This window comes from Curcuma longa, chromosome 17 (assembly GCF_044706935.1).
Source record: "Curcuma longa cultivar G26 ecotype Majalengka, Jawa Barat chromosome 17, ITB_CL_G26_1.1, whole genome shotgun sequence".
In the NCBI taxonomy this organism is placed as follows: Eukaryota; Viridiplantae; Streptophyta; class Magnoliopsida; order Zingiberales; family Zingiberaceae; genus Curcuma; species Curcuma longa.
Genome location: NC_133877.1, coordinates 870,586 through 898,018, shown reverse-complemented (window position 1 = coordinate 898,018; position 27,433 = coordinate 870,586). Strand labels below are relative to the sequence as shown.

The 27,433-nt window shown below is 40.5% G+C and overlaps 6 protein-coding genes and 1 pseudogene across 6 annotated transcripts; all 7 read left to right on the top strand.

Moving 5' to 3' along the window:
* Positions 1–2,714: 2,714 nt before the first annotated feature.
* LOC141848461 (uncharacterized) lies at positions 2,715–3,770 on the top strand. The gene has a single exon (XM_074736492.1). The coding sequence runs from the start codon at positions 3,020–3,022 to the stop codon at positions 3,686–3,688; it is 669 nt and encodes a 222-aa protein (XP_074592593.1). The 5' UTR covers positions 2,715–3,019; the 3' UTR covers positions 3,689–3,770.
* Positions 3,771–4,618: 848 nt separating this feature from the next.
* LOC141848460 (peroxidase P7-like) lies at positions 4,619–5,971 on the top strand. The gene is made up of 3 exons (XM_074736491.1): positions 4,619–4,954; positions 5,035–5,226; positions 5,292–5,971. Exons 1-3 carry the CDS (start codon positions 4,751–4,753, stop codon positions 5,841–5,843), a joined length of 948 nt encoding a protein of 315 aa, XP_074592592.1. The 5' UTR covers positions 4,619–4,750; the 3' UTR covers positions 5,844–5,971.
* Positions 5,972–6,557: 586 nt separating this feature from the next.
* On the top strand, positions 6,558–8,938 carry LOC141811828 (large ribosomal subunit protein eL34-like). The gene is made up of 4 exons (XM_074699885.1): positions 6,558–6,688; positions 6,903–6,982; positions 8,421–8,530; positions 8,621–8,938. The coding sequence occupies exons 1-4, from the start codon at positions 6,610–6,612 to the stop codon at positions 8,712–8,714; spliced, it is 363 nt and encodes a 120-aa protein (XP_074555986.1). The 5' UTR covers positions 6,558–6,609; the 3' UTR covers positions 8,715–8,938.
* A 93-nt stretch (positions 8,939–9,031) lies between these two features.
* On the top strand, positions 9,032–10,511 carry LOC141811827 (uncharacterized; annotated as a pseudogene).
* A 4,416-nt stretch (positions 10,512–14,927) lies between these two features.
* Positions 14,928–16,357, top strand: LOC141812006 (GDSL esterase/lipase At5g45910-like). Its single transcript, XM_074700095.1, has 5 exons — positions 14,928–15,174; positions 15,248–15,460; positions 15,544–15,695; positions 15,769–16,045; positions 16,128–16,357. Exons 1-5 carry the CDS (start codon positions 14,928–14,930, stop codon positions 16,355–16,357), a joined length of 1,119 nt encoding a protein of 372 aa, XP_074556196.1.
* Positions 16,358–22,574: 6,217 nt separating this feature from the next.
* On the top strand, positions 22,575–24,070 carry LOC141811920 (hydroquinone glucosyltransferase-like). The gene has a single exon (XM_074699998.1). It carries the CDS (start codon positions 22,575–22,577, stop codon positions 24,003–24,005), a length of 1,431 nt encoding a protein of 476 aa, XP_074556099.1. The 3' UTR covers positions 24,006–24,070.
* A 1,947-nt stretch (positions 24,071–26,017) lies between these two features.
* Positions 26,018–27,433, top strand: LOC141811764 (ethylene-responsive transcription factor CRF1-like). The gene is made up of 2 exons (XM_074699814.1): positions 26,018–26,113; positions 26,415–27,433. The coding sequence occupies exon 2, from the start codon at positions 26,456–26,458 to the stop codon at positions 27,392–27,394; it is 939 nt and encodes a 312-aa protein (XP_074555915.1). The 5' UTR covers positions 26,018–26,113; positions 26,415–26,455; the 3' UTR covers positions 27,395–27,433.

The following is a 27,433-nucleotide window of genomic DNA, read 5'->3' as shown; positions in this document are numbered from 1 at the left end:
GATGTGACCATATGTTTGCACCAGTAATATGGTACACCCTTTGAAGATTTTGATATGAATTTAGATTTGCACAGGAGATCATTTTGCCTTTGTTTGTCCCTTCCTACTCCTACTTTAAGCAATTAGTGCATTATTCAAATCTAACATAGCAACTATATCCTTCCTTTGGTTAGCATATGTAATAGATTCACCAGCCACACATTGTTTCTCAAAAAAATAAAAAATCAGATGAATCAAATATGAAGAAATGAATGTCTATACCAAGTTACCATTTAAGAAGTTCTCGACCTTGGCTAACTCATCCATAAGGCTCTAAAATGTATGATGTGGAGGAGGGAGGGAGCAGATGCTCCACATTGACAGAGGAGGGGAATAAGGTGACAGAGATTGAAGAATGTGTGATGCTGGGGCTGAAGGTGAGACATGCTCTTGCATCAAAATTGCAACATCCAAGACATTTTTAAATAATATAGTGAAATAATACTGGTATGAAAATTCATATAATGCATGAGAATTCACTTTATATCCAATTTACATTTCTTCTGAATCAAGTTTGTTCAACATAGAATCACATAAGTAAAATTACATCTAATTATGAATTAAAGATGCACACGATTGTTTTGGTCCATTCTCTTTCGATCTTTCTCGGGCACAAACATGCAAATCTAAAAAAAAAATTACTAATTAGTCTTCATTATGAAAGAGGGTTCAATTAAATTCAAGTCTAAAATTATCTTGAGCCCAAATGAAATGCCTTCCTCCAGGCCCAATTTCAAACCCAAATCACTCTTTAATATAAACCCATGATGAAAAATTCACTACCATTCATCAGTACTCTCACTTTTTCAAACAAATAAAAAAACCAAAACAATAACCAAAACCAAAAAAGAAAAAGAAAAAACAATTACCTCAAAATTTTCCAGAGTTTAATTACACAAGTATTGAATTCTCAATATTGAAATATATGTCTCTCATAATACATCACGGTACGTTATCTTCTAAAACAACATTTTCAAAAAAACGACAAAAGAAAAAAAAACCTAAAATTTTCCGAAGTTTAATTACACTAGTACTGGATTCTTGATTTTGAAATATACATACATGTCTCTCATAATACTTCATGGTACGTCGTTTTTTATTACAACTACAATTTTAGAGGATTCAAGACTCTCCATCTCTTAGTCCATGTGACCAGCAGCAAGATTTTGAAGCAATCCCTGTCAAATTTAACCTACACAATCAAGGTGGAAGAGGCCAAGGGCGAGGGCAAGGGCAATGGGCTTGAGATTGAGGAATGTTGTCAAATTTATTTTCTCTGCAAGACATTTTGTTGCCCATGAATGCTGCAAGAGGTTTGTCTAAAATTTTATTGGTGTTTTAGCATAATCATCTTGACCTTCACTCTCCCCCTCATGGCAATAGATTACTCCAACATCTTATCTGGGAACACTCTTTGTCATAATCACCCTTAATAGGGCGCCCTGAGTCTTCAACTACAGAATTGTACTGAAATTTTGGAACTACATCTTTATAAACCAATGCCTTACAATAAGTCTGACATCATACAAATAAACAATGACTTAGATTTACAAATAAACACATAGTTCTATTCATCCAATCAAACTTTTCACACCCATAATACTCTTTATATCCTTTTTATTACTAAAATTTACTCTCGATTAGTCAATTAGCCATTTATAATGATATTTTTTTGAATTTCAGCGACATCATCTTATAAAAGATTGTGCAACATGAACTACTCTGCTCCAAGGAGAAACTATACGTGGCTTTTATTATCTTCAATCTTCTCCAGTACAACTCTCATCAGTGAATGCACAAATAATTTTTTTTAGCATGCTCAATTTGGTTTTCCTTCACAACGCCTTTCTTAGGTGATCATTAATTATTTTTGTTTACATTCTTCATCTGTTTCTTCCTCCCATTATGTCAAGAATGTGTGAGAGCCAAAAGTCATCCTTCATTTATTCATGTTTATAATTTTTTCCACTAGTGATAATTCATTTAGATATTTGAACCTACTCATATTTTATCTAATTAAGATTTTCTCTATTTTGTTATTTTTATTGATCACTTTAGTAAATTAACTTAGACTTTCTCCATAAAACAAAAGATTTATGTCTTTAATATATTTTATTTATCATTTTAGTTGTAAAATATTATCTCTTCAGCAAAATGTGGCATCTGTCACCCCAGCAGCTCCACAACCATCTATGAAAAGGTAAATCGAGAAGTTGTAATTGGCCACGACGGAGGAGGACATTGCCTCGACTTCGTCGAGATTTGACCTTTATCCATTTCAGTAACTCTGTTTCATCGTAACTAATTCAACTATACCCCAAGAACACAAAATATTATCTCTCTACTCTACTACAGAAGTAAATTTTTTACTTTTCTTTATTGTCTTGATTATCTTGGCATTATAAATCATGTTTCTTGCCATCACACTCTCGAGCAAAGTGCCTTTGTAGACACAAAGCATCACCATATAATCAAAATCGCCTACCTCTTTTTCATCATGCTTCACTCCCACTTAAAATTTGGGATGACATTGTCAACATTATCTATCCGCCCCACTACTATATCAAAAATATCCTATAGTAAAACTTTATAATCAATCTTCTGCCCTGAGCTAGAAGAAGATGTCCAGTCAACCCCTAAGTCCAACGGAAGGTCAACTTCCAGTCCCATGATATCGAGGACCTAACCCTAAAGAAGAAAGCACCTATCACAAATTGAGGATCCAACAAAACCCATTAGAGCAGGGTATGAACCCTAATCCTTGTGACAAGAACAGGGCAGCCTCAACCATGGCTTATTAATTAGAAAAAAATGACTGAAACTTTGTCTCGATCGTTGTATTGTAGTCGCCAACATCGACAAGGAAAACGAAAGCCCACCAAAAACAATGTGCTAATAAATTAATTCATCTAATTCACACCATAATGATTACTTACCTTCGCACGCTTCTCCGCCACCGCTGCCACTAATTCCCTCCACGATGGAGGACGCCGCCGCGCACGTGCTCCACCTCCTCGATCTCTATTGGTTCCGGCAACAAATCCTCCTCCCACCTCCTCCTCCTCCGCCGCCGCCGCCTCCACCGGCAGATCCGCAGCCTCGTCCGCCTCTCCTCCTCCGCCGCCACCGCCGCGCTCTCAGCCACGAGTCCGCCCCCGCCCCTTCCGCCTCCCTCGCCATCCAACCGCCCCAGCTGAGGGCCATCCTGTCCGGGAAGGAGGCCCCGCCGGAGGCCCTCTTCCCTGCGCGCCCCTCCGCCGGCGCCGCCCACGCGAAGAGCAACGGCGACCGTAGGCAGAAGAGGAGGAGGCTGACGAGGACAAAGAGCAAGAGCTTGACGGATCTGGAGTTCGAGGAGCTCAAGGGGCTCATCGATCTGGGCTTCGCCTTCTCCCACGAGGAGGCCGACCCCCGATTGCTGGAGATCGTGCCGGGGCTGCGGAGGAACAAGGCTGGGGACGCACCGGGCTCCGTCTCCGTCGCGAGGCCGTACCTATCGGAGGCGTGGGAGAGCAGGCCGGAGGCGTATCTCCTGAACAATTGGCGGTTCCAGGCTGCCGCCGCCGGCGGCGGCGGAGGCGGCGTGGTGAACATGAAGGACCAGCTGAAGAGTTGGGCGCACGCGGTCGCATCCGCCGTCGTACGATGAAAGTCCTCGAGCCATTAGGACCGTTCAAATTCAGTGTCGATCTATTCCTCCGTGTCCGTACCGCTGCTAGTTTTGAAATAAAGCTTTGTGAGATAAAGTTGTGATTAAGAAGAAACAACTGTGTATAATGCTGGAATTTATTCTCTTCCCTTGTTAATGACTGTGTTAGCAACTGCAGTCGCATAGTTTAATTTAATTAGTTTGCAGCTAATTTTTTTTGGCCATTAAAAGACTAGATATTGCTTATTGGGTTGGATTTGTGTCTTAATTACCACATCATAGAGTTTGGAAGATGATAATTAAACAAATAATTTAAGTGGAGATTTAGATAATCAAAGATCTATCTTATCCCTTTGTTTAGGAATTCAATCTCTCTTTCAACAACTGACGTTGATTATCCAATTCCTTCACTTGTGGTCAATCAAACTGTAGAAATCGAACATCAATTTTCATCTGGACAAAAAACGGGTGGATTACAATTCATCCCTCAAATAATTTTTTTTTAATAAATAAGGAAAAGTTTAGTTATTTTGAAGTTGCCAAGCACCAGAGGGGTCTATCAAGGGTTCCCATTACTTCCACGCTAAGTGCTCTATCGACAGAGTGCTATATAGCTGTAATTCATCTTTCCGATTGCTTTCTTGATTCGATCGATTGCTTGCTTCACCATAACTTTTTCTCCTTTCTCCAAATCATCTTAATTCAGTTAACCATAACAAATAAACTGATCTTAATCCGTAGCCACCTTTAATTAATTACTGTCATTATCGCTAATTCATCATCTTCATCGTGCGGACCGATCGTCTGCATTCAACGCGTGAACTGAGCATTTCGACAACTCCCGTAATTATCTATTAATTCGAGGAATTAATTCGCCGTAAACTAATCGGCATAGATCTGGTTGTCGTCCTCGCATGGCGATGGCGTTAGGCGGCGGTGCCCATTTCTTTTATAACTAAACCGCTTTGAGCTGTTCTATCTTGCGCGTTGTCACGACGCTAGAGATATAAAGCAAGCAGAGCCACGCTGCGCTAGTCGCTGTCGAGACACTTCACGACCACCATGTCTTCCACGGCCGCCGCCGCCGCCTTCCTCCTCCTCCTAATCGTCTCCGCCGCCGGCGCCCAGCTCTCCCATAAATACTACTCCACCTCCTGCCCTGGCCTGCAACCCCTCGTCCGCCGCGTCGTGAACCAAGCGCTGTCTCAGGATCCGACGTTGGGCGCCGCTCTGCTTCGCCTCTTCTTCCATGATTGCTTCGTGAATGTGCATTTCTTTCCCTGAGTCGCCGTTGGTTTTGTTGGTAAAAGAGAGAGAAAAAAATGGTGATTGATTAATGAATTCAGGGCTGCGACGCTTCGGTGCTCCTCGACGACACCGCAAGCTTCGCCGGCGAGAAGAACGCCGCCCCCAACATGAACTCCCTCCGGGGCTTCGAGGTCATCGACGCCGTCAAATCCAGCGTCGAAGCGAAGTGCAACCGGACCGTGTCTTGCGCCGATATCGTCGCCCTCGCCGCTAGAGACAGCGTCGCCGCGGTAATTTATTAATTAGTTCGTCGCATGGTTAGATTTTGGTCGGATTCTATTTGATCGAATCGCAGCTGGGAGGCCCATACTGGGCGGTGTACCTGGGCCGGCGGGATGCGCGGACGGCGAGCCGGAGCGCGGCGGTGGCGAACCTTCCGCCGCCCGGCGCGAGCCTATCGACTCTGGTGTCTTCCTTCGGGGCGAAGGGGCTGGCGGCGGGGGACATGATCGCGCTCTCCGGGGCCCACACCATCGGCCAGGCGCGCTGCGCCAACTTCCGCCAGCACATCTACAACGACACCGACATCGACGCCGGGTTCGCCGCAGTCCGCCAGCTGGGCTGCGAGGCCTCCGGCGGCGACTCCTTAACGGCGCCACTGGACGTGCAGACGCCGCTGGTGTTCGACAACGAGTACTACCGGAATCTGGTGGTGCACAAGGGGCTGCTGCACTCCGACCAGCAGCTGTTCGACGGCGGCCAGTACGACTACCTGGTGCGGCGCTACAGCGTCAACAAGGCAGCCTTCTTCGCCGACTTCGCCGCCGCCATGGTCAAGATGGGCGACATGAGCCCCCTCACAGGCTCCAGCGGAGAGATCAGGACGAACTGCCGGAGGTGGAACTGATCGATTCATCCATCCATCTTGAGATGAGATTTTTAATTTTGTATAATTCAATTAAAAATAGATCAGATTCATGTGAAAGTATAATAGCAGTATTGCAGGACGCCATCATTTTGGCAAGGCTGAATCTCTCGAAGCAACTGAAAAAGATTACGCTTCGTCTTTGTTTTTGTTCGTGTAGCTGAAAAAGATTAAAAGTGATCAAACTTTATAGAAATACAATGGAGGAATAAAGGAGCATATTGAGAATAGAATGCTTCGCCCACAATCAATGATGATTATTGATTTCTTCAAGTTCTTTTGATATTTTTTTAGAAATTAAAAAGAAAAGTAATATAGTAAGATTTCTACTCTTTTTGCTTCCTTACCTATCAAGAATCTATGGAAAGAATATATTAAAAGAAGTTAATTATGTAAACTAGTTTTTTAAAATTAAATAAAAGTTAATTGAGATAGATTTTTGTTTGAGCTCCTTTGAACTTTTTTAGGGTGCATGATTGAGGGTAGAGGCTTTTCATAACATTAATTTATTTATATTTTAATTAAATAAATAGAAAAAAATTCAGTTCATTTACCTGGGCTGCAGCCCATTGTAGAAATGAAGGATCACAACCGTCAGATGGAATTCATGGAGGCCGTTGGATCTAGGTCATTGCCTTGGCGCAGCGAATCTTCCCTTTTATAACCACATCGTACTGCGGCGTTGGAACTTCTCTGGGATTGACATTGACGGCGTTGGGGCTTCTTTGAGATCGGGAGAGCCGGCGAAATGGTGCAAAGGTTAACCTACCGGAAGAGGCATAGCTATGCCACCAAATCGAATCAGACCCGTGTCGTCAAAACCCCTGGTAACGATCCGCTCTTTTCCAAGTCATTCTGGATTTCTGTTGGTTACCCAAATTTCTTTCAGGTTCGTTCAAATTTTCGTTCTGTTTATGTTCGTTCCTTGTAAATTTATTACAGTTTTGGTTGTGATAATCTAGCATATGTGTATTTCTGGTGTATTTATTACTCCTCGTCATAGATCGCTTGTTTTTAATTGTGTTTGATTTCTTGATGTAGGTGGGAAGCTGGTGTACCAGTATACACACAAAAGAGCCAGCGGACCTAAGTGCCCCGTGACTGGAAAGAGAATCCAAGGGGTATGCACTTAGGCTGCTTCTGGTTCGCCTTCAAATTTTATTTGACTTAATAACTATCATGCTTGTTTTTTTTTTAAACTTGTACTGTTATGGGAACTTTTCTTGGTTACTAATGCAATGCTTCATAGCTGCATTTTTTTTTTTTTGCTTTTATGAAGTGTAAATTACAATAAATACTGTTCTGTAACTTTTTCTTCCCAACAATTACCGCATGCTATAATTCACCTAGCCATGGCTTAACAAATATGTTCTTAGTATATAGTTTTTGTATTCAATTCTGAAGTCTGAAATAATACAACTCAAACTCAACTCAAGTACCATACATTTATAATTTAAATATGGAAGTAAAAAAGTTAGATCCTGCTGATAAAAACAACATTAATCAGCATATTTCTTTGATTGTTTTACTAAATAATTTATATTTTATGTATTTTTTGTGTCAAGATTAAAAGGCACTTGCATTGTATTTTTTTGTGCAAGATTAACAGCACGTCATTTAAGATCAGTTGGATGAAAAAAAATGCTTGTGTTTTTTTAAGATCAATATATTAGTGTAGAAATATGTCTTTTCCTGCATTTCAGTTGCTAACTTCTATTTGTTTCTGCAACTTTGTGGGCCTGTAGATGCTATTTCCTTGATCTTAGGATCTTTAGGAGCTTACAAATGTTGTTTCATGTAAGATCAGTGAATCATTGTGAATGATCATTTACTGTTTTTGGTTTTTTTTCCTCCAACATGATGTAATTTGTAGCTTAGGAATAGTAATTATATCTCTGAAGAGTTTTCCTGTTTTTAGACTTATTCAAACTTAGAATTGTGAACATCTCTCCTCTTTGTCAAATCTAAACTTTGATAACACTATTTGGACTTTGAAGGATGTCTAGCCTTTGATAATTGTGTGCTGGTGGTCATTTTAAGGATGTTTTATTTTCTGACCTAGTGATAGGTACCATGTACAATGTGTTTGCCATCTGTTACCTTTGAGTGTGAACTACTTTTGGCTTCCAGCGTAATTCCAAATTGTTGAATTTATTGTTATTCCATGGGTGTGTTTTCTTTGTGGGAAAATTGTAGTGCCGACTTTATTGTACTTTTTGTGTTCTATTTTGCATATAAACATGACACTATTTTACAAAAATTAGTTTACAAGTTCTCCTTTGTAATTTTAAGTGATAAAAGTTCTTGTAGAGAAATGATTTTGGGTGTTTTGCTAATTGGAATTATATCTGTATTGTAATAATTTGTTGATGTACAGATAATGCTCTCAGGTATTTATTTTCCTTAAGACTCATGGTGCTCATACTGTCTAGTGTAATTCATTTCAAAACATCTGGTGGTTTGCGTGATGGGCTTTTCTATTGTTGATCAAATGCTCTTTTTTGTTGAGGTCCTTTTTTTCTCGTTTGAAAAATGGGATGACTCTTTGCTTGTGTCCAGATTCCTCACTTGAGACCCGCACAGTACAGAAGATCTAGATTGTCTAGAAACCGGAGGAGTGTGAACCGTGCTTATGGTGGAGTCTTATCTGGAGGTGCTGTCAGAGAGAGGTGGGTAGCTACGGCTTCTATATGCTCGTAATCATAATAAAAAAATTTTCAGATTGCATGCATCTTATAATATATTTGTTGGATCTCCAGGATCATCCGAGCCTTCTTGGTCGAAGAGCAGAAGATCGTCAAGAAAGTTTTGAAGATCCAGAAGGCTAAAGAGAAGCAAAGCACCAAGAGCTAAGGCATTAAACTAAACAAAAGTTATGTTCTGAGTCTTTTTTATCTAGAAATTTTTGTTTGCCTTGGTGAACTTTGTTTAGCGACATTATACATTGCTTCCGTCAATATGCTTATTAGAATCATGAGGACAGCCAGCTCCGTTGTTGCTTTAATACGGCGGCAATGTACGCATGTACTTCGATTAATTTTCTCCTATCGCATGTGTTCTTTGCATGCTTGCAGTTATGGATTGACAGAGCCTTGCATACCACGGCTTATTGTGAAGATGAGTATTTTTTTTCCCGGATAAATTTGCTAGAATGTGGCATTCCTGAATAAGTTTCAGGGCTAAGGATGGCAATGAGTTTGAAATTCAGATTTAGATTATTATGTTTAACATTTGGATTCGGTTTAAATTTAGATTTGCTTTAATATTGATCTAGCCATTGTGGTTCCCATAAATTGTGGGCCTAAGCCAACAGTGAACGGAATCTCAGTCCCTTGCTGGAAAAGGAAAAGTGAAAGATTAGCATTTTAAAAAATTGCTAAAGAAGAGACCAGCAGCAAGACATCCTTATTCCTTCGCCTTTCACAAGCCATTTATACCATTTCGGGCGATCGCCATGTTCGTTGATTCATGGAGTCCCTCAGCATCAGCTCACGGAGTCCCCTGCTCCGTCACCCGGCAATTAGGCGCATCGATCTCGCGGTTGCCGGCCGGCGACTCCACTTTCCCCAGCCGTCGGTGCCCCGGTATCACACCGTACGCTGCTCCCACGCGGCGCCCCCGCCGAAGGAGCGCGATGGGAACAAGAAAGGCCGGTGGAAGGCGGCGGCGGCCGGGACAGCTGCTGGCCGTAGCTTGCGCGCTGGGCGCAGTCTACTTGTCGCGCGCCGCACCGGCCGCCCCTGTGAAGCCACCAGGGACCGAAACACAAGTCCCTGAAAACACCGGGGACTGTTGCAACATCGTAATCGAAGACGATTCTGATGAAAAGGAATATGAAGATGACGATGAATCTCCTGAAAACAATCAAGTGCTGGGCACAATGCGTGACGAAGTGCGCGAAATCTTGTTCAAGAAGGTCCGTTCGTTCGTTCGTTCGATGCTTAACTTATTTCTAGTCCCCTCGCTCAATTCTCTCGCTCTACCTCTCTCTCTCTGTTTCCAACTGCAGGGAACGTGCGGCGTGCCTAATCTGATCGAGTCCTGGATGAATGAGCAGATGAGGTTCGATGCTGCTCTGATGGTGGTGCAGTGGCACATCGCGAAGGTGATCGAATCTCTTCCCCATGCTATCGATCGATCGACAAATTAAATTCCAGCGTTCTAATTAACACGTACGTAACTAATTATGACTGCAGAAAGACTATCACGCGGCGGAAGAAATCTGCAAAAAAACCATAGAAAAGGGCTCGGAGGCTGATGCACGTCCTCATCTTCTCATGGTCCTCTCAGATATATATATTTTCTCATGATACAGTCGATCGATTACCAATTATAAATATTACTCACTGATTGCGTTACGGATCGAGATCGCATTTGAAATTAAATAAGTGATGAATATATGTAATAATTGTGTAGGCTGTGATTAAGATGATGCTGGCAGTGGAGGCGATGTTGAAACCGGAGACAGGAGAAAAGGATCCGGAAGTGTACATCAAAAGCGCGATGGACTCGTGGAAAGCTTTCCACGAAAGCGTCGGTAGAGAGATACCGAATTGTTAGTTAATTAATCCCTTTATTTTATTTTATTTTTCCCTTTTCAATCGAGTCTTCAAGCAGTAGAATGAGATTGATCGTGATATTATTGTGAAGTGTCCCGTTAATATACGTTTATTGTTTTGTTTTACATAAATTCACTATGCTTCGAGCCTTGGTCGATAACAACTCTTCTTATTGTTCCCCGCAAGGATATTTATTTCAAAAAAAAAATTTAAATTTATGATTTAACTAACTGTTATAAAATATTAAAATAAATCACTCGATTTAATTAAATATTAAAATATTCTTTATTAACTTGGTCAAAATTATTTTAACATAATCAAAATCAATTGAAACTATGCCATGAATAATAACTACTATAATAATGTTGGCTAGATTTTAATCAAATTTAGATAATTTTTTAAACAAATTGATACGATTGTTTTAACTTTTCCTTTTTTAAAAAAAAGTCCTTTTGGGTTTTGCAAAAAAAAAAAAAAATGACAATCAGCACGTTCAAACAAACTTATAAAGTAATTTTAATTAAAATTATTAATTTTTTAAAAATTTATAATTTATAATATTTTTATAAAAAATATAATTAAGTAGCAATTCTGAATAAAATTGTGTTATGAGTTTACTCAAACAAGTATATTCGACCGATTAAGTAATCAACTTAATTTTTTAAAGAAGGACGAGTGAGACTACAACAATTTAGATGAATTTAAAAGGATAAATTTGTCAATAAATAAATAAATGGCACACCATTTTAAATGTAAACCAAAATGTCATCTATTTTATTATTAAAAAAGAACAGCCTTTTGAGGTAATATATATGTTATATTTGTTCATGTTATATATGTATTAGATAGTTAGCTTTGGTATGGTAGGATGGACATAGAGTATAACATTATTGAATGACTTTTTCAGTCATTCTTATGTCATTATATTTGTTACTAGCTAGTTATACTTTTATTTGGATAACTCGTCTAGTTGTTTCATATTTGTGAAGTGATTGGTTGACTTAGTGAGTGTTGGAACACATTATCATGCGAATTCATAGTTCCATTCTGTTTAGATGTCTCTTTCTTTTATTTCCATTCTGTTTCATTCATCCATGGTTATAGAACCTGTTATGTACCGAATTCATAGTTCCAATTCAATTTTTAGAACTATGATTCCAGCTAATGCTTGAAAACTAAACTTCAAGCAACATTTGAAATCTAGGTTTCATTTGTATATCAATCGCGGGCTTTTGGCCGATCAGATGACCGAAGTTTTCGTAAATTATTGTGAAAACCATTTGAAATTGTAAAACCTTCTCCATTATTTTGTCAATCATCTTGAGGTGTTGCTTAAAAAAAGCTGATGCGACTTCAGCAGTTGGTTCAACCACGATTCATGCTTAAAAGATATGATCTTTAGTTAACATAGTCATCGTTTTTTTTTGTCTGTGCTTGGACATGAGGAGCTCCAATTACGATACTTTAGTCCCACATCGATTGTTTAGCTTTTTGGTGTGCGTTGGAATGTATAACTAATCTTTAGTCCCACATCGCTTGTTCTTCCGATTGGAGTGCGAATGGAATGTATATAATAAGGTGCGATGCAGCAGCATGAACTGTATCTTTCTCGGCCGGACGGGCATCACGCGGCCTTGTAAGAAAGAAGCTGGTGGTGTTTGCGTCGGGTTACCAGCCCAAATCAATTCGAAATTTTTGTTTGCTGCAAACTTCCTCTCCAAAGTCTTACATCTTAATGTACTGTGAGCTTGTAAATCACTTTGTTGACTGGATTGATGTGGGAAACAACAATACAATTTTGTTAACTCCATCAAGAGGTCAAATGGAAAATGATCTACATTTGACTCTATAAAAAAGTCAACACACTATTTCTTTTATTAAAAATTTGACACTGTTTTACGTAAAATTTTAAACAAATTTATGTATAAAGCAAGCTCACATCAAGTGGCCTATGATCAGATCCCTTGCTGGGCTGAGTAAGCCAGAGAATAAAGTCAGGCCGCAGAAAGAGGGTAAAGAAGGCACTGTTGCTTTATTTATATATTTTTAATTAATATGTAAGATTGTAAATAGAAATCAATCGTAATTAATTTGTATGATTATAAATAGAGAGGAATCGATATTCTAATCCTTATAAATCAGCTTTTAATTCCTTATATTCATCTATTTATTCAATGAAATGATAGACAAAGTATCAAACCATTTAATCAAGAAAAGTTATTATGATCCTCTTAAGAGTTTTGAAATTTTTTATTATTCTTTTAGAATTTTAAGTCACTGTAGATTACAAGCTTAGTTTGATTTCGTTAGTACGTTGGTTGAGGCTGTTCGATATTTTGAAACGAAAGAAAACTTACTATATATTATGATAGAAAATTTATTGTCTCTTATTGCGTTGTTTGTTTAATTTCTCTACTTGTGTTATTTTTTTTATCTGCTAAAATGGCTAATAAGAAATCTGAATTTTGTATTAAATTTATAAAAAAAAATTATTCAATATAGGAATTTCATTTTCGATTATATATTATTGAAAAGGAATTGTGGGGACATATTGATGGCGTTGATCCAACCTCTACGGATGTTATTTAATTAGTTCATTAGAAAATTAAAGATGCTACTTGATGTATTGGATTATTAAATCTTTTCAAATTATTTTTAACTTGCACTCCTATAATATAAAACTATTCAAATAATATGGAAATATATTTAAAAAATTTAAAATCAAACATACTCTATTAGAAGATTTCAATTGGAATGTAAGATTGTAAATTATACATAGAGGAGTCTATCTATTCAAAAATATTATTATGAGTTTCAAAATTTATGAGCTGAATTTTTTATATTGTTTGTACTGAAGTGTCTAAAGATTCTATAGTTGATGTATTGATTGTACATGAGATTAGCAAGCGTGATCAATTTAGTTTGTGATGAAGCTTCGATCAAATTTTGAAAATGCTTGTTGTAATTTGATGAATCGTTATCCTCCTCCAACCTTAGATTTATGCTTCAGTGAATTGCTTAATGAAAAACATCTTCTTATATAAATTACTCTTGAACAAAAAGAAATAATTACAACATACTGTTAGCAATTGGAAATTGAGTGACTGTATAGCTAGAATAGAGGAATTACTTCTAAACTTGAAAATTATAATGTTATCATGATAAAACTATTGAATCCCAATGGTGATTTATTGTTACGCTTTGCTTCTAAATTTGTACCAATAATCAAAGGTGTAAGCCCAGAAGGGAGTATAGGAATGGTGGAAAATACATCTTTTGCATATGAAATTGAATATTAATTGTTTAACCTTGTGTTATTTTCTAGGGTAGAAGCTTGAGAATTGTCCTACATATAAAATTGAATACTATGGTGGAAGTACCTTTAAAATTAAAATTTATAGTGTTATAAACTATTCGATCCAAATGGTGAGGCTTTGCTTTCAAATTTGTACCAATTACTTCATCCAGTGGTTGAGATGCTAAAGTGGAAGAAACCATCGAAAATGTTATTGATGCAGAGAGCACCAGATCATTTTAGACCTTGAAATCCAACATGGCTACTATCTTTCTCGCCTTATCCAAAGCAATTCAGATATATTTATCAATCCATTTTCCCAATGCTCTTCCTTTTAGTTTAGGTGATGCATGAGGTTGCACCAACTCTTATGCTACTCAAATTCCAAAGAAGAAAACAAACATATCGATCTGTCACTGCTGTACAAGTTTTTGTTTGACCCCAATTGACACAAGATTAACTCGGCTTTGATAACAATTGATGTAGAGGATAATTATCGGATCCGTTAATTCACGTACAAATATCGAAAGTGATCTTCTAAACCCTATTAATTTTATAGAATGATAGAAGATATGCAATCAAATTTGGCTCTAATAGTAAAAGACGAAAATACTTCTAATAAATTATTTCTATTAGTCCTACTTCGTGTCATCTATCTTCGTTATTTCTGCATCACGTTCTTTCATAATGAGTGTCAAAGGTTGAATGGAAGAAATTATAGATTAAAATAAAATACAGTATGATCTGAACAACAAACACTTAACAATTAGAAGCGATCTTCTAAACTGTAGAATGATAGGAGATATACAATTAAACTTGACTTTAATCGTAAAAGACGAAAATACTTCTAATAAATTATTTCTATTATTCCTACGCCGTGTCATCTATCTCCGATATTTCCGCATCACGTTCTTTCATGATGAGTATCAAAGGTTGAATGGAAGAAATTATAGATTAAAATAAAATTAGAGATCCAAATAGATACAGTTTGATCTGGACAACAAACACTTAACAACTAACGAACCCAAAGTCAACCGTCGAGAACGAATCCAACTTGCATCACATGCATGTTGACTTTCTCACGATATGACATCACATATATCACATGCATGCATGCAATCAGGTCAACGGATCCAACTTGCAATGTTATTATATATATTCACAATTCAGAGTTAATCCTTCAGTAAACATATTGACTTTCTTTAGCCTACCATGAATCCTTCCGCCTGCATCTCCTTCCTCTTCCTCTTCCTCTTCTCGTGTTTCGATCTCTCCTACTGTAAACACAACGGTTTCGATGCCATATTCCAATTCGGTGACTCCCTCTCCGACACCGGCAACTTCCTCATCGCCAACGCCGATTCCTCCCCAAACATGGGTCATCCTCCCTACGGCATCACCTTCTTCGGCCACCCCACCGGCCGCCTCTCCGACGGCCGCATCATCGTCGACTTCATCGGTAATTAATCCCAGCACGATCTCTTCCCTTGAATCAACGTACGTAATTAAACAAAAAAAAGGCAATAATGCAGCTGAGGCATTCGGACTTCCTCTGCTTCCGCCATTTCTCTCGCGCGACGACCAGAGCTTCGCGAAGGGCGCAAGCTTCGCCGTCACCAGCGCCACCGCTCTCGACGTGTCCTTCTTCCGGGAGAGAGGCGTCGAAGTCGGGACTAACTTGTCGTTGAGTGTCCAGCTTGAGTGGTTTGAACGGCTCATTCCTTCACTCTGCAACACCACTGAAGGTCATCATCGACCAATTGCAGCGAAGAAATTCACTGACCATGAAACCAGATCTTGATTGATTAAAGTGTTTATCCAATCGCAGGATGCAAGAAGTACTTGAGCAAATCTCTGTTCATGGTCGGAGAGATCGGCGGAAACGACTACCTGACCCCGTGGGCGTTCAACCAGCTGACCCAGCAGCAGGTGACGGCCTACGTGCCCACCGTCGTCGAGGCCATTAAGAACGCCACGGAGGTTATGATCACCCATAAGTACGTACGCACGCAACGGAGCACCACGGAAGGCGCTAACTCTTTAATCCTCGCAGAAATTGATCGACCTCGGGGCTGTGAATCTGGTGGTGCCGGGGAACCCGCCGTCCGGTTGCTTCGCCAGCATCCTCACCCTGCTGAACGGCACCAGGGAGGAAGAGTTGGAGCCCGGCACGGGATGCTTGAGGAGGGCCAACGACTTGATCAGGTATCACAACCGACTGCTCCGGCGCGCGGTGGCGGAGCTGAGGAAGGAGCACCCCCACGCGAGGATTGGTTACGCGGACTTCTACACGCCCATCATCAAATTCGCCAAGGACCCCGAAGCTTTCGGTGAGCATGGATCCGTTCTTGCTTTCTTCTTCTACACGCACCAACGTAATTACGTAAGCATGACTCGATCTGGCTCGAATAGGATTTACCTACCGGCCAAAGCTGAACGCTTGCTGCGGCGGAGACGGGCCTTACCACTTCGACGTGCGTGCCCTGTGCGGCCAGCCCGGATCGAGCGCCTGTCCCGAGCCCTCCGCCGCCATCGATTGGGATGGCTGGCACGCTACGGAGGCGACCGACCACCGGATCGCTGATTCTTGGTTGCACGGGCCCTTCGCTGACCCTCCCATTCTGAGTTTGAGGAAGCATTAGCTACCCATTAATGGCGTCGGAGATGGATCCGGCCATCCTTGCTGCTGTGTGGATTAATAATTGCCCAGGATTTTCGATGTTACGAAGTTTCTTCGTTTGTGTTTGAAAAGACGTAGAATTGAGAGTTTAGAGAAAAAAATTTATTCTTTTCGCATCTTAAATGAATTTAAAATTCTAAATAATATGAAACTTAAAAAACATATTGAAAGGAGTAAAAGTGTGATAAATAGGGGTTTAAACTAGAAGCTGAACTAAATTTGAGGTTGTTCAACCTTTTATTTTTATTTTATTTTTATAAAAATAATCGAATTAAATTAAGTTGAGTTTAAAATAAATTAAATATTTGAAATGGTGGTTAAGTTTATCTTGAATTTTTCTAAGAGGTTGAATTAATTAGTTTAGATTTGTCATGCGCTTAGTTTGTTTAGTATTTGATTGTTTAAAATGTTTATATTTTTAAATTTATTTGATTAATTAATAAGTATAATATTATAAATTTATTTAGGATTTTTTATTTGTTCATACATATTATTGATGAATAATTTATAATTTTTATTCATAAATATTAATAAATTAAAAATATATATATTTAAATTTATTTATTTAATATAATAAATTATTAAACATTATTTATGATAATTCAAAAGTCAAATTGAGTTGGAAGTTAAAATTACTATAAACTCGGATTAAGTAATACTGAGTTGAGTTCAATCAAGATGACAAGTTCGGATTCAATCAATTTTTTTTTTTTTTTACTGAAGTTTTTTTTCTCTTTTGACACTACTAGGGTATGCAATTGAAGCTCTTGAGGTCGGTCAGCAAATTTTAATTGAAATATTAGAATACAATTAAAGTCTCACGTTAGAAATATATAGAAATCTTGAGATTATAAGATGAAGATATCTGTATTGGTATGAGATCTTTTAGGTAAAATTCAAAAATAAAATCATAAGGGCATGAACTCAAAGTGGACAATATCATACTGTTTTGGAGATATATATGAGGATTTCATCAGATCAAACAGTGGTATCAGAGCATGTCTATGTATGTCATGTGGGGACTCTCACAAAGAAATGATTGGGGCTCCTAGTAACAGGTCCGTTGGGACCATTTGTAGGATCGTGGATGCGCGTTAGAGGGGGGTGAATAGCACGGTCGTCGTTCGTTCGCTCATTCTATGAAAAATATTAAGCAGCGAAAATTAGATCACAAGCACAGGTACTCACGAATTTTTTACTTGGTTCTTAACCCCAGGGTTAGTACCTCCAAGGTCTATGTACGAGAGGCGCCCGTCCACTAGTGGCCTCCTTTCTGAACGTTCGTTCGGAGGCGAAGAAATCCGTCTTACAGTCCAAATAATAATAATAATAAATTGAAACAATAAGACTTAAAGAAAGTAACTAAACAATTGAAGCCGATCTGGAAGTCCTGAGCGTCGCGCATTCCTCCTGGATCTTCCCCGGTTGTAAGAGTCTGGCCCCGTTCGTGTTCAATAGCCCCACTAGTTGAAGAGGATGGTGTAGGATCGGAATACGCGCTAGAGGGGGGGTGAATAGCGCTAGAAAGTAACTTTTATTTTTATTTTATTTTTATAAAAATAATCGAATTAAATTAAGTTGAGTTTAAAATAAATTAAATATTTGAAATGATGGTTAAGTTTATCTTGATTTTTTCTAAGAGGTTGAATTAATTAGTTTAGATTTGTCATGAGCTGTTTAGTATTTGATTGTTTAAGATGTTTATATTTTTAAATTTATTTGATTAATTAATAAGTATAATATTATAAATTATTTAGGATTTTTTATTTGTTCATACATATTATTAATGAATAATTTATAATTTTTATTCATAAATATTAATAAATTAAATATATATACATATTTATTTATTTATTTAATATAATAAATTATTAAACATTATTTACGACAATTCAAAAGTCAAATTGTGTTGGAAGTTAAAATTAAGATAAACTAGGATTAAGTAATACTGAGTTGAGTTCAATCAAGACAACAAGTCGGATCCAATCAAAAAAAAAAATTTACTGAAGATTTTTTTTCTCTTTTGACGCTACTAGGGTATGCAATCGAAGCTCTTGAGTCGATCAGTAAATTTTAATCGAAATATTGGAATACAATTAAAGTTATATATTAGAAATTTATAGAAAAAATTTTAAGATTATAAGATGAATGTATCTGGATTGGTATGAGGTCTTTTGGGTAAAACTCAAAAATAAAACCATAAGAGTGTGAACCCAAAGTGGACAATATCATACCGTTTTGGAGATATGAGGATTTCATCATATCAAACAGTGGTATCAGAGCATATCTATGTGATGTCATGTGGGGACTCTCACAAAGAATGATTAGGGCTCCTAGTAAGAGGTCCGTTGGGACCATTTGTAGGATCGTGGATGCGCGTTAGAGGGGGGGGGGGGTGAATAGCGCGGTCGTCGTTCGTTCGCTCATTCTATGATAAATATTAAGCAGCGAAAATTAGATCACAAACACAGGGACTCACGAATTTTTTACTTGGTTCCTAACCTCCCAAGTCTAGGTTAGTACCTCCAAGGCCTATGTACGGGAGGTGTCCGTCCACTAGTGGTCTCTTTTTCGAACATTTAGGGGTGGAGAAACCCGTCTTACAGTCCAAATAATAATAACAATAAATTGAAACAATAAGACTTAAAGAAAGTAACCAAACAATTGAAGCCGATCTGGAAGTCCTGAGCGCCGTACACTCTTCCTGGATCTTCCCCGGTTGTACGAATCTGGTTCCGTTCGTGTTTAGTAGCACCACTAGTTGAAGAGGATGGCTTGTAGAAGTTGTACTTTGGTTGTACATGTTCATCCTCCTTATATAGCCTCTTCCAAGCAACTGGATAAGATCTGATCAAATCGATCTTATCCGAGCTGAGTCTTCCAGATCAAGTCACTTGGATCCACCTTCGAGTCACCTGGACCGTCCGATCAACTGGATCCGATAGAGTCTATCTGACTCAAGTTTAACCTAAGTTGACCTCAGACTTGGTTCGGTTGCCTCTATTTGCTTTCACTTATGCTTTCTCCATTTTGCTTCAAGCTCTTGATTCCTGCAAGACAAGCATACAAACATACAAGCAACCTAAGCTTTATCTTGTGGGTCTAACTTTGGATTTCTACCAAAATTCTAGGTTAGTGATCTGACGTGTAATGTTCCCATACTAGGAACGCACCCTTATCCACTCTATTCAGGAGACTTTTCCGGACTTGTTGGACTTCCCACTTAGTCATAATCTTTGACCTTCAGGATTTGCTGTTAGGTTATCGGTTTACCTGATTGCTTAGACTTGCACCAAGCCTTGGTCCTCCAGACCTGCTTTGATTTTTGCCATGCTTCTCAGTCCTTCTCACACTGTCTGGACTTGCACTTGGTGCACTTGACCTTGCTAAGACTTCTGCCTGATCCTCCAAATCAGGACTTGCCTTTGCATAACCTACAACTAAGATTTTTCCTGCCTAGCTTAACTCACCAGGACTTCTTTGCCCAATCTTCTAAATCAGGACTTCCACTGTCTAGTTTAACCAACTAGGAATTCTCGCTAGTCATCTTGTCAAACTGACCTGACTAGACTTCACTCACATCCAAACATCAGGTCTTGTTTGGATCAACCCTTGATCAAACTGACTAGACCTAAGTGTATTGCCAAACATCGAAACTCTAGGGTCAGATCTAGTGCAGCTTGCACCAACACTATTAAGGAGGGGATCCCATGATCCTTTATTTGAGAGATTATTTGGATATAATCAAAGTCTCATATTGTAAATATATGAAAAAAATTATGAGATTATAAGATAGAGATATCTGTATTGGTATGAGACCTTTTGGATATAGTCTAAAAATAAAATTATTAGGGCGTGGGTTCAAAATAGACAATATCATACCGTTTTGGAGATATATATAGAATCTATTGAATCTAACATGAAATTTACTGATGGAATCAAATTATTTAAATTTTTATGAATGTGTAACTATGTGAAAAAGTAGAGTTTAGAAAAAATAGATTTGATGTGAAATCAAAATAGATAGATTTGATGTGAAATTTTAATTGTAATTAAATTTAAAAAATATATATTTGAGTGGTATAAATCGACAATTGAAAGAAAGAGAAGAGATTTCTTTTTCCAATTCATAAACTCTATCAAAATCAATGTCAATTCAATCAAAGATTGAAAAAGTTAAGAAGATACTTTAGGGAGCGGAGCTACCATAAAACTAAATAGAATTGATAGCACAAAAATGAACACAGCATGCGTTTAAATCATACAAGCACAAATACTCAACGAGCTGCACAATATAGTCACAGACAGACAATTATGATATTATATATGTATTTGTATTTTTTTTTTTTTGAAGAAAAAAGTGAAATTTATTGGTGGATCAAATAGCTAGGGAACGAACTTGTTAGAACTGGAGGTCTTTCCCGAGATTCGAGAACCACTGGGCCCAGCTACTTTCGATCTCATCTTCTGCCCTGGCGTCCCTGCCGGCCGGAACTGACGAGATCATGTCGTTGCCGTAGGAGATGACTATCCCTTTGTGGCTGCTGGCGTCATCACCGCCGCCCTGTTGGCCGAGGCGTACGCTCACGATCTTGCTGCCGCTGTGGACGACGGTGCCGCCGGCAGAGATGTCGTAGACGCGGAAGCCGTCGGCGGGGACGACTTCCTCGCGTAGGGCAGCATCGGCCCGTTTGCGGTCGGCTTGGCCGAGTTGGGAGAAGGGGACGGCGAGGCGGGCGGCGGCGGAGAGGATGAGGAGGGCGGAGACGACGGAGAGGGAGACGGCGATCTTGGCCGCGACCATGGCTCGATCGATCCGATCGGGAAAAAGAGGAGGCGGTGAGGTTGGTCAACGGTAGGTGGTGGGAGAGAGAGGAGTCTTTGGGGGTTTGGGGGACCAAAATTATAAAGACAATGGGAAGTTGGTCAATGGCGGTCGGGAACGGCCAACCAATTCCGAGTGTATTGTACGAAGTAGAGATAATTTTAAAAAATTAAATAGAATATATGAATTAATTAAATTTTAAATTCAAAGTTTACCTGATGCAAACATGCACTGCTGTATTTAAAAAATTAGGGGCGCTTGGTATATATTCGGTAATGGAATGGTAATGATTTTAATTAAGAGGTTAATGGCAATGAAAATAATTATCGAATTTTTAGTGCTTAGTATTGATACTGGAATGGATATTATTCCCATTAATGTTGTTTGGTTTGGCTTAAATTATAGAATTAGAATCAGTCGAAATTTCTATTTTACCCTTATATGTAAAAGATAAAAGTAATCTTATAAAGTCATAGATAAAACCATTTTATTTTAAAAAAAATACAATATGATGAATATTATATACTACAAAGCGGCCGACAAATATATTCCCGGTCCATCGTCTTTTACTCCCCGAAGAAAAATTATGGTTTCTTTCACTTTTATTCTCCTTAGTGCTCATCGTGTTTACTAACCAGTGTGCTCCTTTATTAGATTCTCTCATTTGTTTAGTTCAATCCTTTGCCAAATTCTCTGTTAATCTTACCATACTGCACTCCCTGCTGCGATATACAAAAATTACCTTCATGAGCTGCAATTTTCGTGTTCAGTAGATCAACATAAAGATTAGGGTGATAGTTGTCTTTGGGAAAGAACATCAGTTTCCTTTTACCCAAATTTCGTTTAGTTTCCTTCAATCTTCATCCGTTTCAGATCGATTGGGAGAGAGTATGCATTTGGTAGAAAAGTTTAATTAACTCGCTCCACTTGAAAATGACAATCAAGTTCATTAGATTCCGGAAGTAGCTAGTGCGTAGTAATTATTTAGGAACTCAGTGCTGAAGAGAATGATGTCGAACTTCACTATTATCGACTTGTTATCATAATCTTCAATCGAAAGGAGAGGAGGGAAGCCCTTCTATTTGGAATAACTTCTCTGTTATTATCACGAGGACGCATAATTGCAAATTGCAATGGGACATATAGAATAGTATGTTTCTTCTTCCTTCTTTTCTTTTTTTTTTCCGTACCAAGTTTGGCATTTTGGAACAATTTGGCCATGTCGTCTCGAATCACTTTGACCCCACAACTAGATGTGTATATAGCTTGATCCACGGACTCGAATCGTAGTCATCGACCTCTCTGAGGCAGAAGCTCGAACACTTGGTGGGTATTAATACGTGCGGTTCTGGATATGGAGGCGAAGAGCTTCAGCGACGGCGGCGCGGCGGCTCCTCACTTGGCGCTGCTTCCCACGCCGGGCGCCGGACATCTTATTCCTTTTACGGAGCTTGCCAAGATCCTCGTCGCCCGCCACGGCTTCTCCGTCACCATCATCACCTTGGCTGCCTCCGCCTCCAAGGCACAGGACGCCGTCCTCTCCTCCCTCCCTCCGGCCATCGCCTCCCTCGCCCTCCCAGCCGTCCCGCTCGACGACCTCCCCGCCGACGCCCACATCGTGACCATCATGTGCGTCGCCGCCTCCCGCTCGGGCCACTTCCTCCGCACCGAGTTGTCCCGCCTCCAGGCCTCCTCCAACCTCGTCGCCCTCGTCTGCGACATCTTCGCTACCGACGCCTTTGCTATCGCCCGCGGCCTCGGCGTCCCGCCTTACATGTTCTTCCCTTCCAATCTCCTCACTCTCTCGATCTTACTCCACCTCCCCGAGCTCGACGCCTCCGTCGCCTGCGAGTACCGGGATCTCCCGGAGCCGCTCCGCCTCCCTGGTTGCGTACCGGTCCCTGGACCGGAGTTGCTCGAACCGATTCAGGATCGGTCCAGCGAGGCCTACCGGTGGATGCTCCACCACGGGCGCCAATACCGGGACGCCGAGGGAATCATCGTGAACACGTTCGAGGCGTTGGAGCCGGGCGCCGCCAAGGTCCTGAGGCAGAACGAGCCTGGCCGGCCGCCAGTCTATCTCGTCGGGCCGCTGACGCGGCTCCTGTCGGCGGAGGGCGAAAAGGACGCCGACTGCTTGCGGTGGTTGGATCGGCAGCCGGCCGGGTCAGTGCTGTTCGTGTCCTTTGGCAGCGCCGGGACCCTGTCGACGGTGCAGATGACGGAGCTAGCTCTGGGTCTGGAGATGAGCGGGGAGCGGTTCCTGTGGGTGGTCCGGAGCCCCAACGACGACGGCGACGTGAGCGAGTCCTACTTCACGGCCCAGAGCAAGGCGGATCCCTTCCGCTTCCTGCCCGCCGGGTTCGTGGAGCGGACCAACGAGGTGGGCCTGCTGGTCCCGTCGTGGGCTCCTCAAGTGGCGGTGCTGGGCCACTCCGCCACCGGCGGCTTCCTGAGCCACTGCGGTTGGAACTCGACGTTGGAGAGCGTCATGTCGGGAGTAGCCATACTGGCGTGGCCGCTCTTCGCGGAGCAGCGGCAGAACGCGGTGATGCTGGCGGAAGGGGCGAGGATCGCGCTGCGGCCGCGGGCGGCGGAAGGTGGGCTGGTGTCGCGCGAAGAAGTGGCACGGGTTGTGAAAGAACTGATGAACGGGGAGGAAGGGAAGGCTGCGCGGCGGCGGGTGTCGGAGCTGCAGGAGGCGGCGTTGAGGGGCCATGGGGACGGCGGCGCAGCCTTCCAGGCGCTGGATGAGGTGGCGAGCAGGTGGAAGTCCGCCAATTAAATCAAACAATTAATACATAATAATAAAATCAAATAAACTAAAAGGAGAAGAAATAGAAAGGAAAAAAAAAATCTCTCCTTATTATATTTATTTATAAGGATTATAGTTATACGATATAATAAAAACAGTTGTAAAATATAATCAAAAGTAAATTATGCTATGAACAAAAATTATAGTTACTAAATTATAACATAGAATATGAATTACTTATAAATAATTATTTATTAGAATGGATTAAGCTGTTTTTATTGACTTTTATTATCTGTAATGTCTGTATTTTGCTAATATATTTATTGGCTTTTACATAGTAGTTCCTATTGCTATAATTATGAGGGTAATTTTTTTTTAAAAAAAAAGCACCAAGTGCAAATTGAGAATAGAATTTTAATGACACTAAAGAGTATTGCACATGTTAAAAATTCGACAAAAAGAATGAAAATGTATTTCTAAATATGTGTATATATTTAACTTTAATATTTATATATTTTTATTTATATATATATATTTAAATATTTGAGTTGGATTCCACACATAAGCTATGCTTGGGTCATACCTAGGTCGTGTCTAACACAATTCAAATACGATCGGTTGAATGAAAACAACTAAAGTATGGATAGATGTCACTTTGACCACTAGTGCAAAAACCTCATAGTTGGCTTATCTAAAGAACTTATGGAATCAACTGAACCAGAGTCAACTCGGACACTTACTTAAATATAAAGCACTCACATAATCTCATATCAGGAAATTGAATCAAATTAGGACAAAAATCAAATGGGCGTTCAAAATCGTCATATAGATGTCTCATTTCTATTAAGTCAAATGAGCGCGCTCCAAAATGATTTTATTTTTAAAATACTCTTGATCCAACGTTGTTGCAGTATCTATCGATAATTGCTATAACATGTAGAAACTACCGAGTAACTGCTACACCATATTTAGAGTGAATTTAGGATTTGAGATTTAAGATTTATATTGTGTAGAAGATATACAATAACTATTACTATGTATATAAAATATCTAATAGCTGTTACAATATGCTTAGAGTGAGTTTAGGATTTACATCATGTAGTAGCTACCCAATAGCTGCTATAATGTGTTTAGGATGAATTTAAGATTTAAAATTTAAAATCTTTGAATAATATTATATTAAAATATTATTTATCAATTGGATTAAAAATATTTAAACTTCATCAAAATTATTTTAAAATAGTTGTAAAAGCTATTATATAGCTATTACAACCCTAAATTTTAAATTTTAAACTCACCATAAATATATTGTAACAGTTATTAGATAACTTCTATACATTTTAACAATTATTTAGTAGTTTCTATACCGTGTAAACTATAAATTATAAACTCACTTTATATACATTATAGTTGTTATTGAGTAGTTTTTATATATTGTAGTAGTTTTTTAATAATTTATATATATTATAATAATTATTAATAATTATTAATGGAGTGTCTATTTGAAATTTTTTTTTAGAATGATGTTTATTTGATGTTTCCTTTTAATTTGAGATGTCCTTTCAATTTTTGCCTATCAAATAAAAAAAAAAAAACTGAAGTAGGTTCCGGGCCCATGGGCTAAACTGACAAATGAGCGGGTCACTAGCAGAGTGGGGCCCAACCGGATGCGGCGGCTCGTTATTTGTCGGATGCCTTTTGTCGTTTTCTCATCTATTAAAACAAATTGAGGCAAAAAAAATGGTTAACATTAGAAATCGATATATATATATATTCATGAGGGGTAAAACCGGCTAATGAAATAAGTAATTTTATCTTTTTTATAAATCAAAAAATAAATAATTTTCCTTCCTACAACGCAACGGCGACACCTGGAATTGGACAAGCGCGCCAGTGAAAACTAAAAAGCACCCAAACGGATACCCATTTGCACACCCCCAAGGCTCTCTCTCTCTCTCTGCTCCTGCTTCGCTTTATCTTCTTCTTCGCCCACTCGGTTCCCCTGTTTGCTTGAATTCTGTGCTCCTGCCGCCTCCACATCCTCCTCCTCCTCCTCCTCCCCTCCCCCCTGACAACCAGCTAATCCTGCTCTCTCTGTGTCTCTACCACCGCCACAGGTCTCGTTCTTCCCTCTTGCGGTAATCAATCGACCCCATGTGCTTCTGCTTCCTCCTCCATTCCTCCTCTGCTCTCGTTTTTTTGTTCCTTAACTTTTCAGCTAATTTTTTGTCGCTTCTCTTTATTTGCAAAGCGGATGTCGGATTTGTGCTTCGAGCCATACCTTTGCCGGAAATATTCTGGCTCCTTTCTTATGATTTGCTTTTGCTTCTCCTTTTTTGTCATGCTCTTTTGCCTCGCTTTGTTTTCTGTTGACACTTTACGTTTGATTCGCATGGCTGTGTTTGTTGATGTTCTGGATGGTTTGAGTTTGATTTGCAGAAGGAATTGAGCAAGAATTTGAAGGTAGAAGAAGCTAAGAAATGGATGCAGCGCTGCCGTCGATGGTGCCTGTTAAGCGCACGGAACACGTCGAGGTAACCACCATGGCCTTCCCGTCGCGCTGCAGGCACCGGCAATGCGAGGCCGCTGGGCCGCGCACCATCAGAATCTTCTGCGACGACTGCGAGGCCACTGATTCCGACGACGAGGCCGAGGGCCGACGCGTCCGCCGATATGTCCAGGAGATTCGTTTCGAGCACCGCCCCGAGGCCGCCGGAAAGAGGAAGAAGGCGGTGGATTCGCCTGGTTCCGTGGCCGCTGGCGGCGACGACCATGGCAGTGCGCGCAAGTTCCGGGGCGTCCGGCGAAGGCCGTGGGGCAGGTACGCGGCCGAGATCCGCGACCCGCGGCGGCGCGTGCGTGTGTGGCTCGGCACGTTCGACACCGCCGAGGAGGCGGCGAAGGTGTACGACTCGGCCGCCATACGACTCCGCGGCCCTGGCGCCGCCACCAACTTCTCGCAGAAGGCGACCGCCGTCCCCGCGCTGCTGCCTTCCCATCCTCCGCCCCTGCCTCCAAAGAAGCGTCTCTCCACCAGCAACCTCACCTCCATGTCCGGAGGCGGCTACGACTCTGGGGAGGAGCCGCAAGACCTCTCCTCCCCCAGATCCGTCCTCCGCGGCGTCACTTCCCCCACCGCGGCATCCATGGATAACGCCGATGCCTTCTCGCCGTGGCAGTTCAGTGGCTTTTTGCCCACGGAGGAGGCTACGCTACACGACGATTTCCTCGGCTTCGCCGCGGCGGAGCCGAGCCATATCGACGACGACTCGGCTCGTATACACTTCGCATCTCAAGAGCTGAGCCACGTTTTCCTCGGCTCTGGTTTGGAGCTCCGCTCGCCTACGTGGCAGGGTGGGGACGACTGTTTTGAGGACATCGGCGATTTGTTCCCGATCGAACCGCTCATATGCGTTTGAGGCCGTTATCCGGGCACCGATTTGTCGGCCGATTTTGTA

Excerpts from the sequence above, each read along its gene's own strand:
- LOC141848461 (XM_074736492.1), top strand. The coding sequence starts at position 3,020 with ATGGAGGACGCCGCCGCGCACGTGCTCCACCTCCTCGATCTCTATTGG.
- LOC141811920 (XM_074699998.1), top strand. The coding sequence starts at position 22,575 with ATGGAGGCGAAGAGCTTCAGCGACGGCGGCGCGGCGGCTCCTCACTTG.
- LOC141811828 (XM_074699885.1), top strand. The coding sequence starts at position 6,610 with ATGGTGCAAAGGTTAACCTACCGGAAGAGGCATAGCTATGCCACCAAA. Across the intron at positions 6,689-6,902 it reads CCGTGTCGTCAAAACCCCTG|GTGGGAAGCTGGTGTACCAG; the intron begins GTAACGATCCGC and ends TTCTTGATGTAG. Across the intron at positions 8,531-8,620 it reads GGAGGTGCTGTCAGAGAGAG|GATCATCCGAGCCTTCTTGG; the intron begins GTGGGTAGCTAC and ends TTGGATCTCCAG.
- LOC141811764 (XM_074699814.1), top strand. The coding sequence starts at position 26,456 with ATGGATGCAGCGCTGCCGTCGATGGTGCCTGTTAAGCGCACGGAACAC.
- LOC141812006 (XM_074700095.1), top strand. The coding sequence starts at position 14,928 with ATGAATCCTTCCGCCTGCATCTCCTTCCTCTTCCTCTTCCTCTTCTCG. Across the intron at positions 15,461-15,543 it reads ACTCTGCAACACCACTGAAG|GATGCAAGAAGTACTTGAGC; the intron begins GTCATCATCGAC and ends ATCCAATCGCAG. Across the intron at positions 16,046-16,127 it reads CAAGGACCCCGAAGCTTTCG|GATTTACCTACCGGCCAAAG; the intron begins GTGAGCATGGAT and ends TGGCTCGAATAG.
- LOC141848460 (XM_074736491.1), top strand. The coding sequence starts at position 4,751 with ATGTCTTCCACGGCCGCCGCCGCCGCCTTCCTCCTCCTCCTAATCGTC. Across the intron at positions 4,955-5,034 it reads TCCATGATTGCTTCGTGAAT|GGCTGCGACGCTTCGGTGCT; the intron begins GTGCATTTCTTT and ends TAATGAATTCAG. Across the intron at positions 5,227-5,291 it reads CTAGAGACAGCGTCGCCGCG|CTGGGAGGCCCATACTGGGC; the intron begins GTAATTTATTAA and ends ATCGAATCGCAG.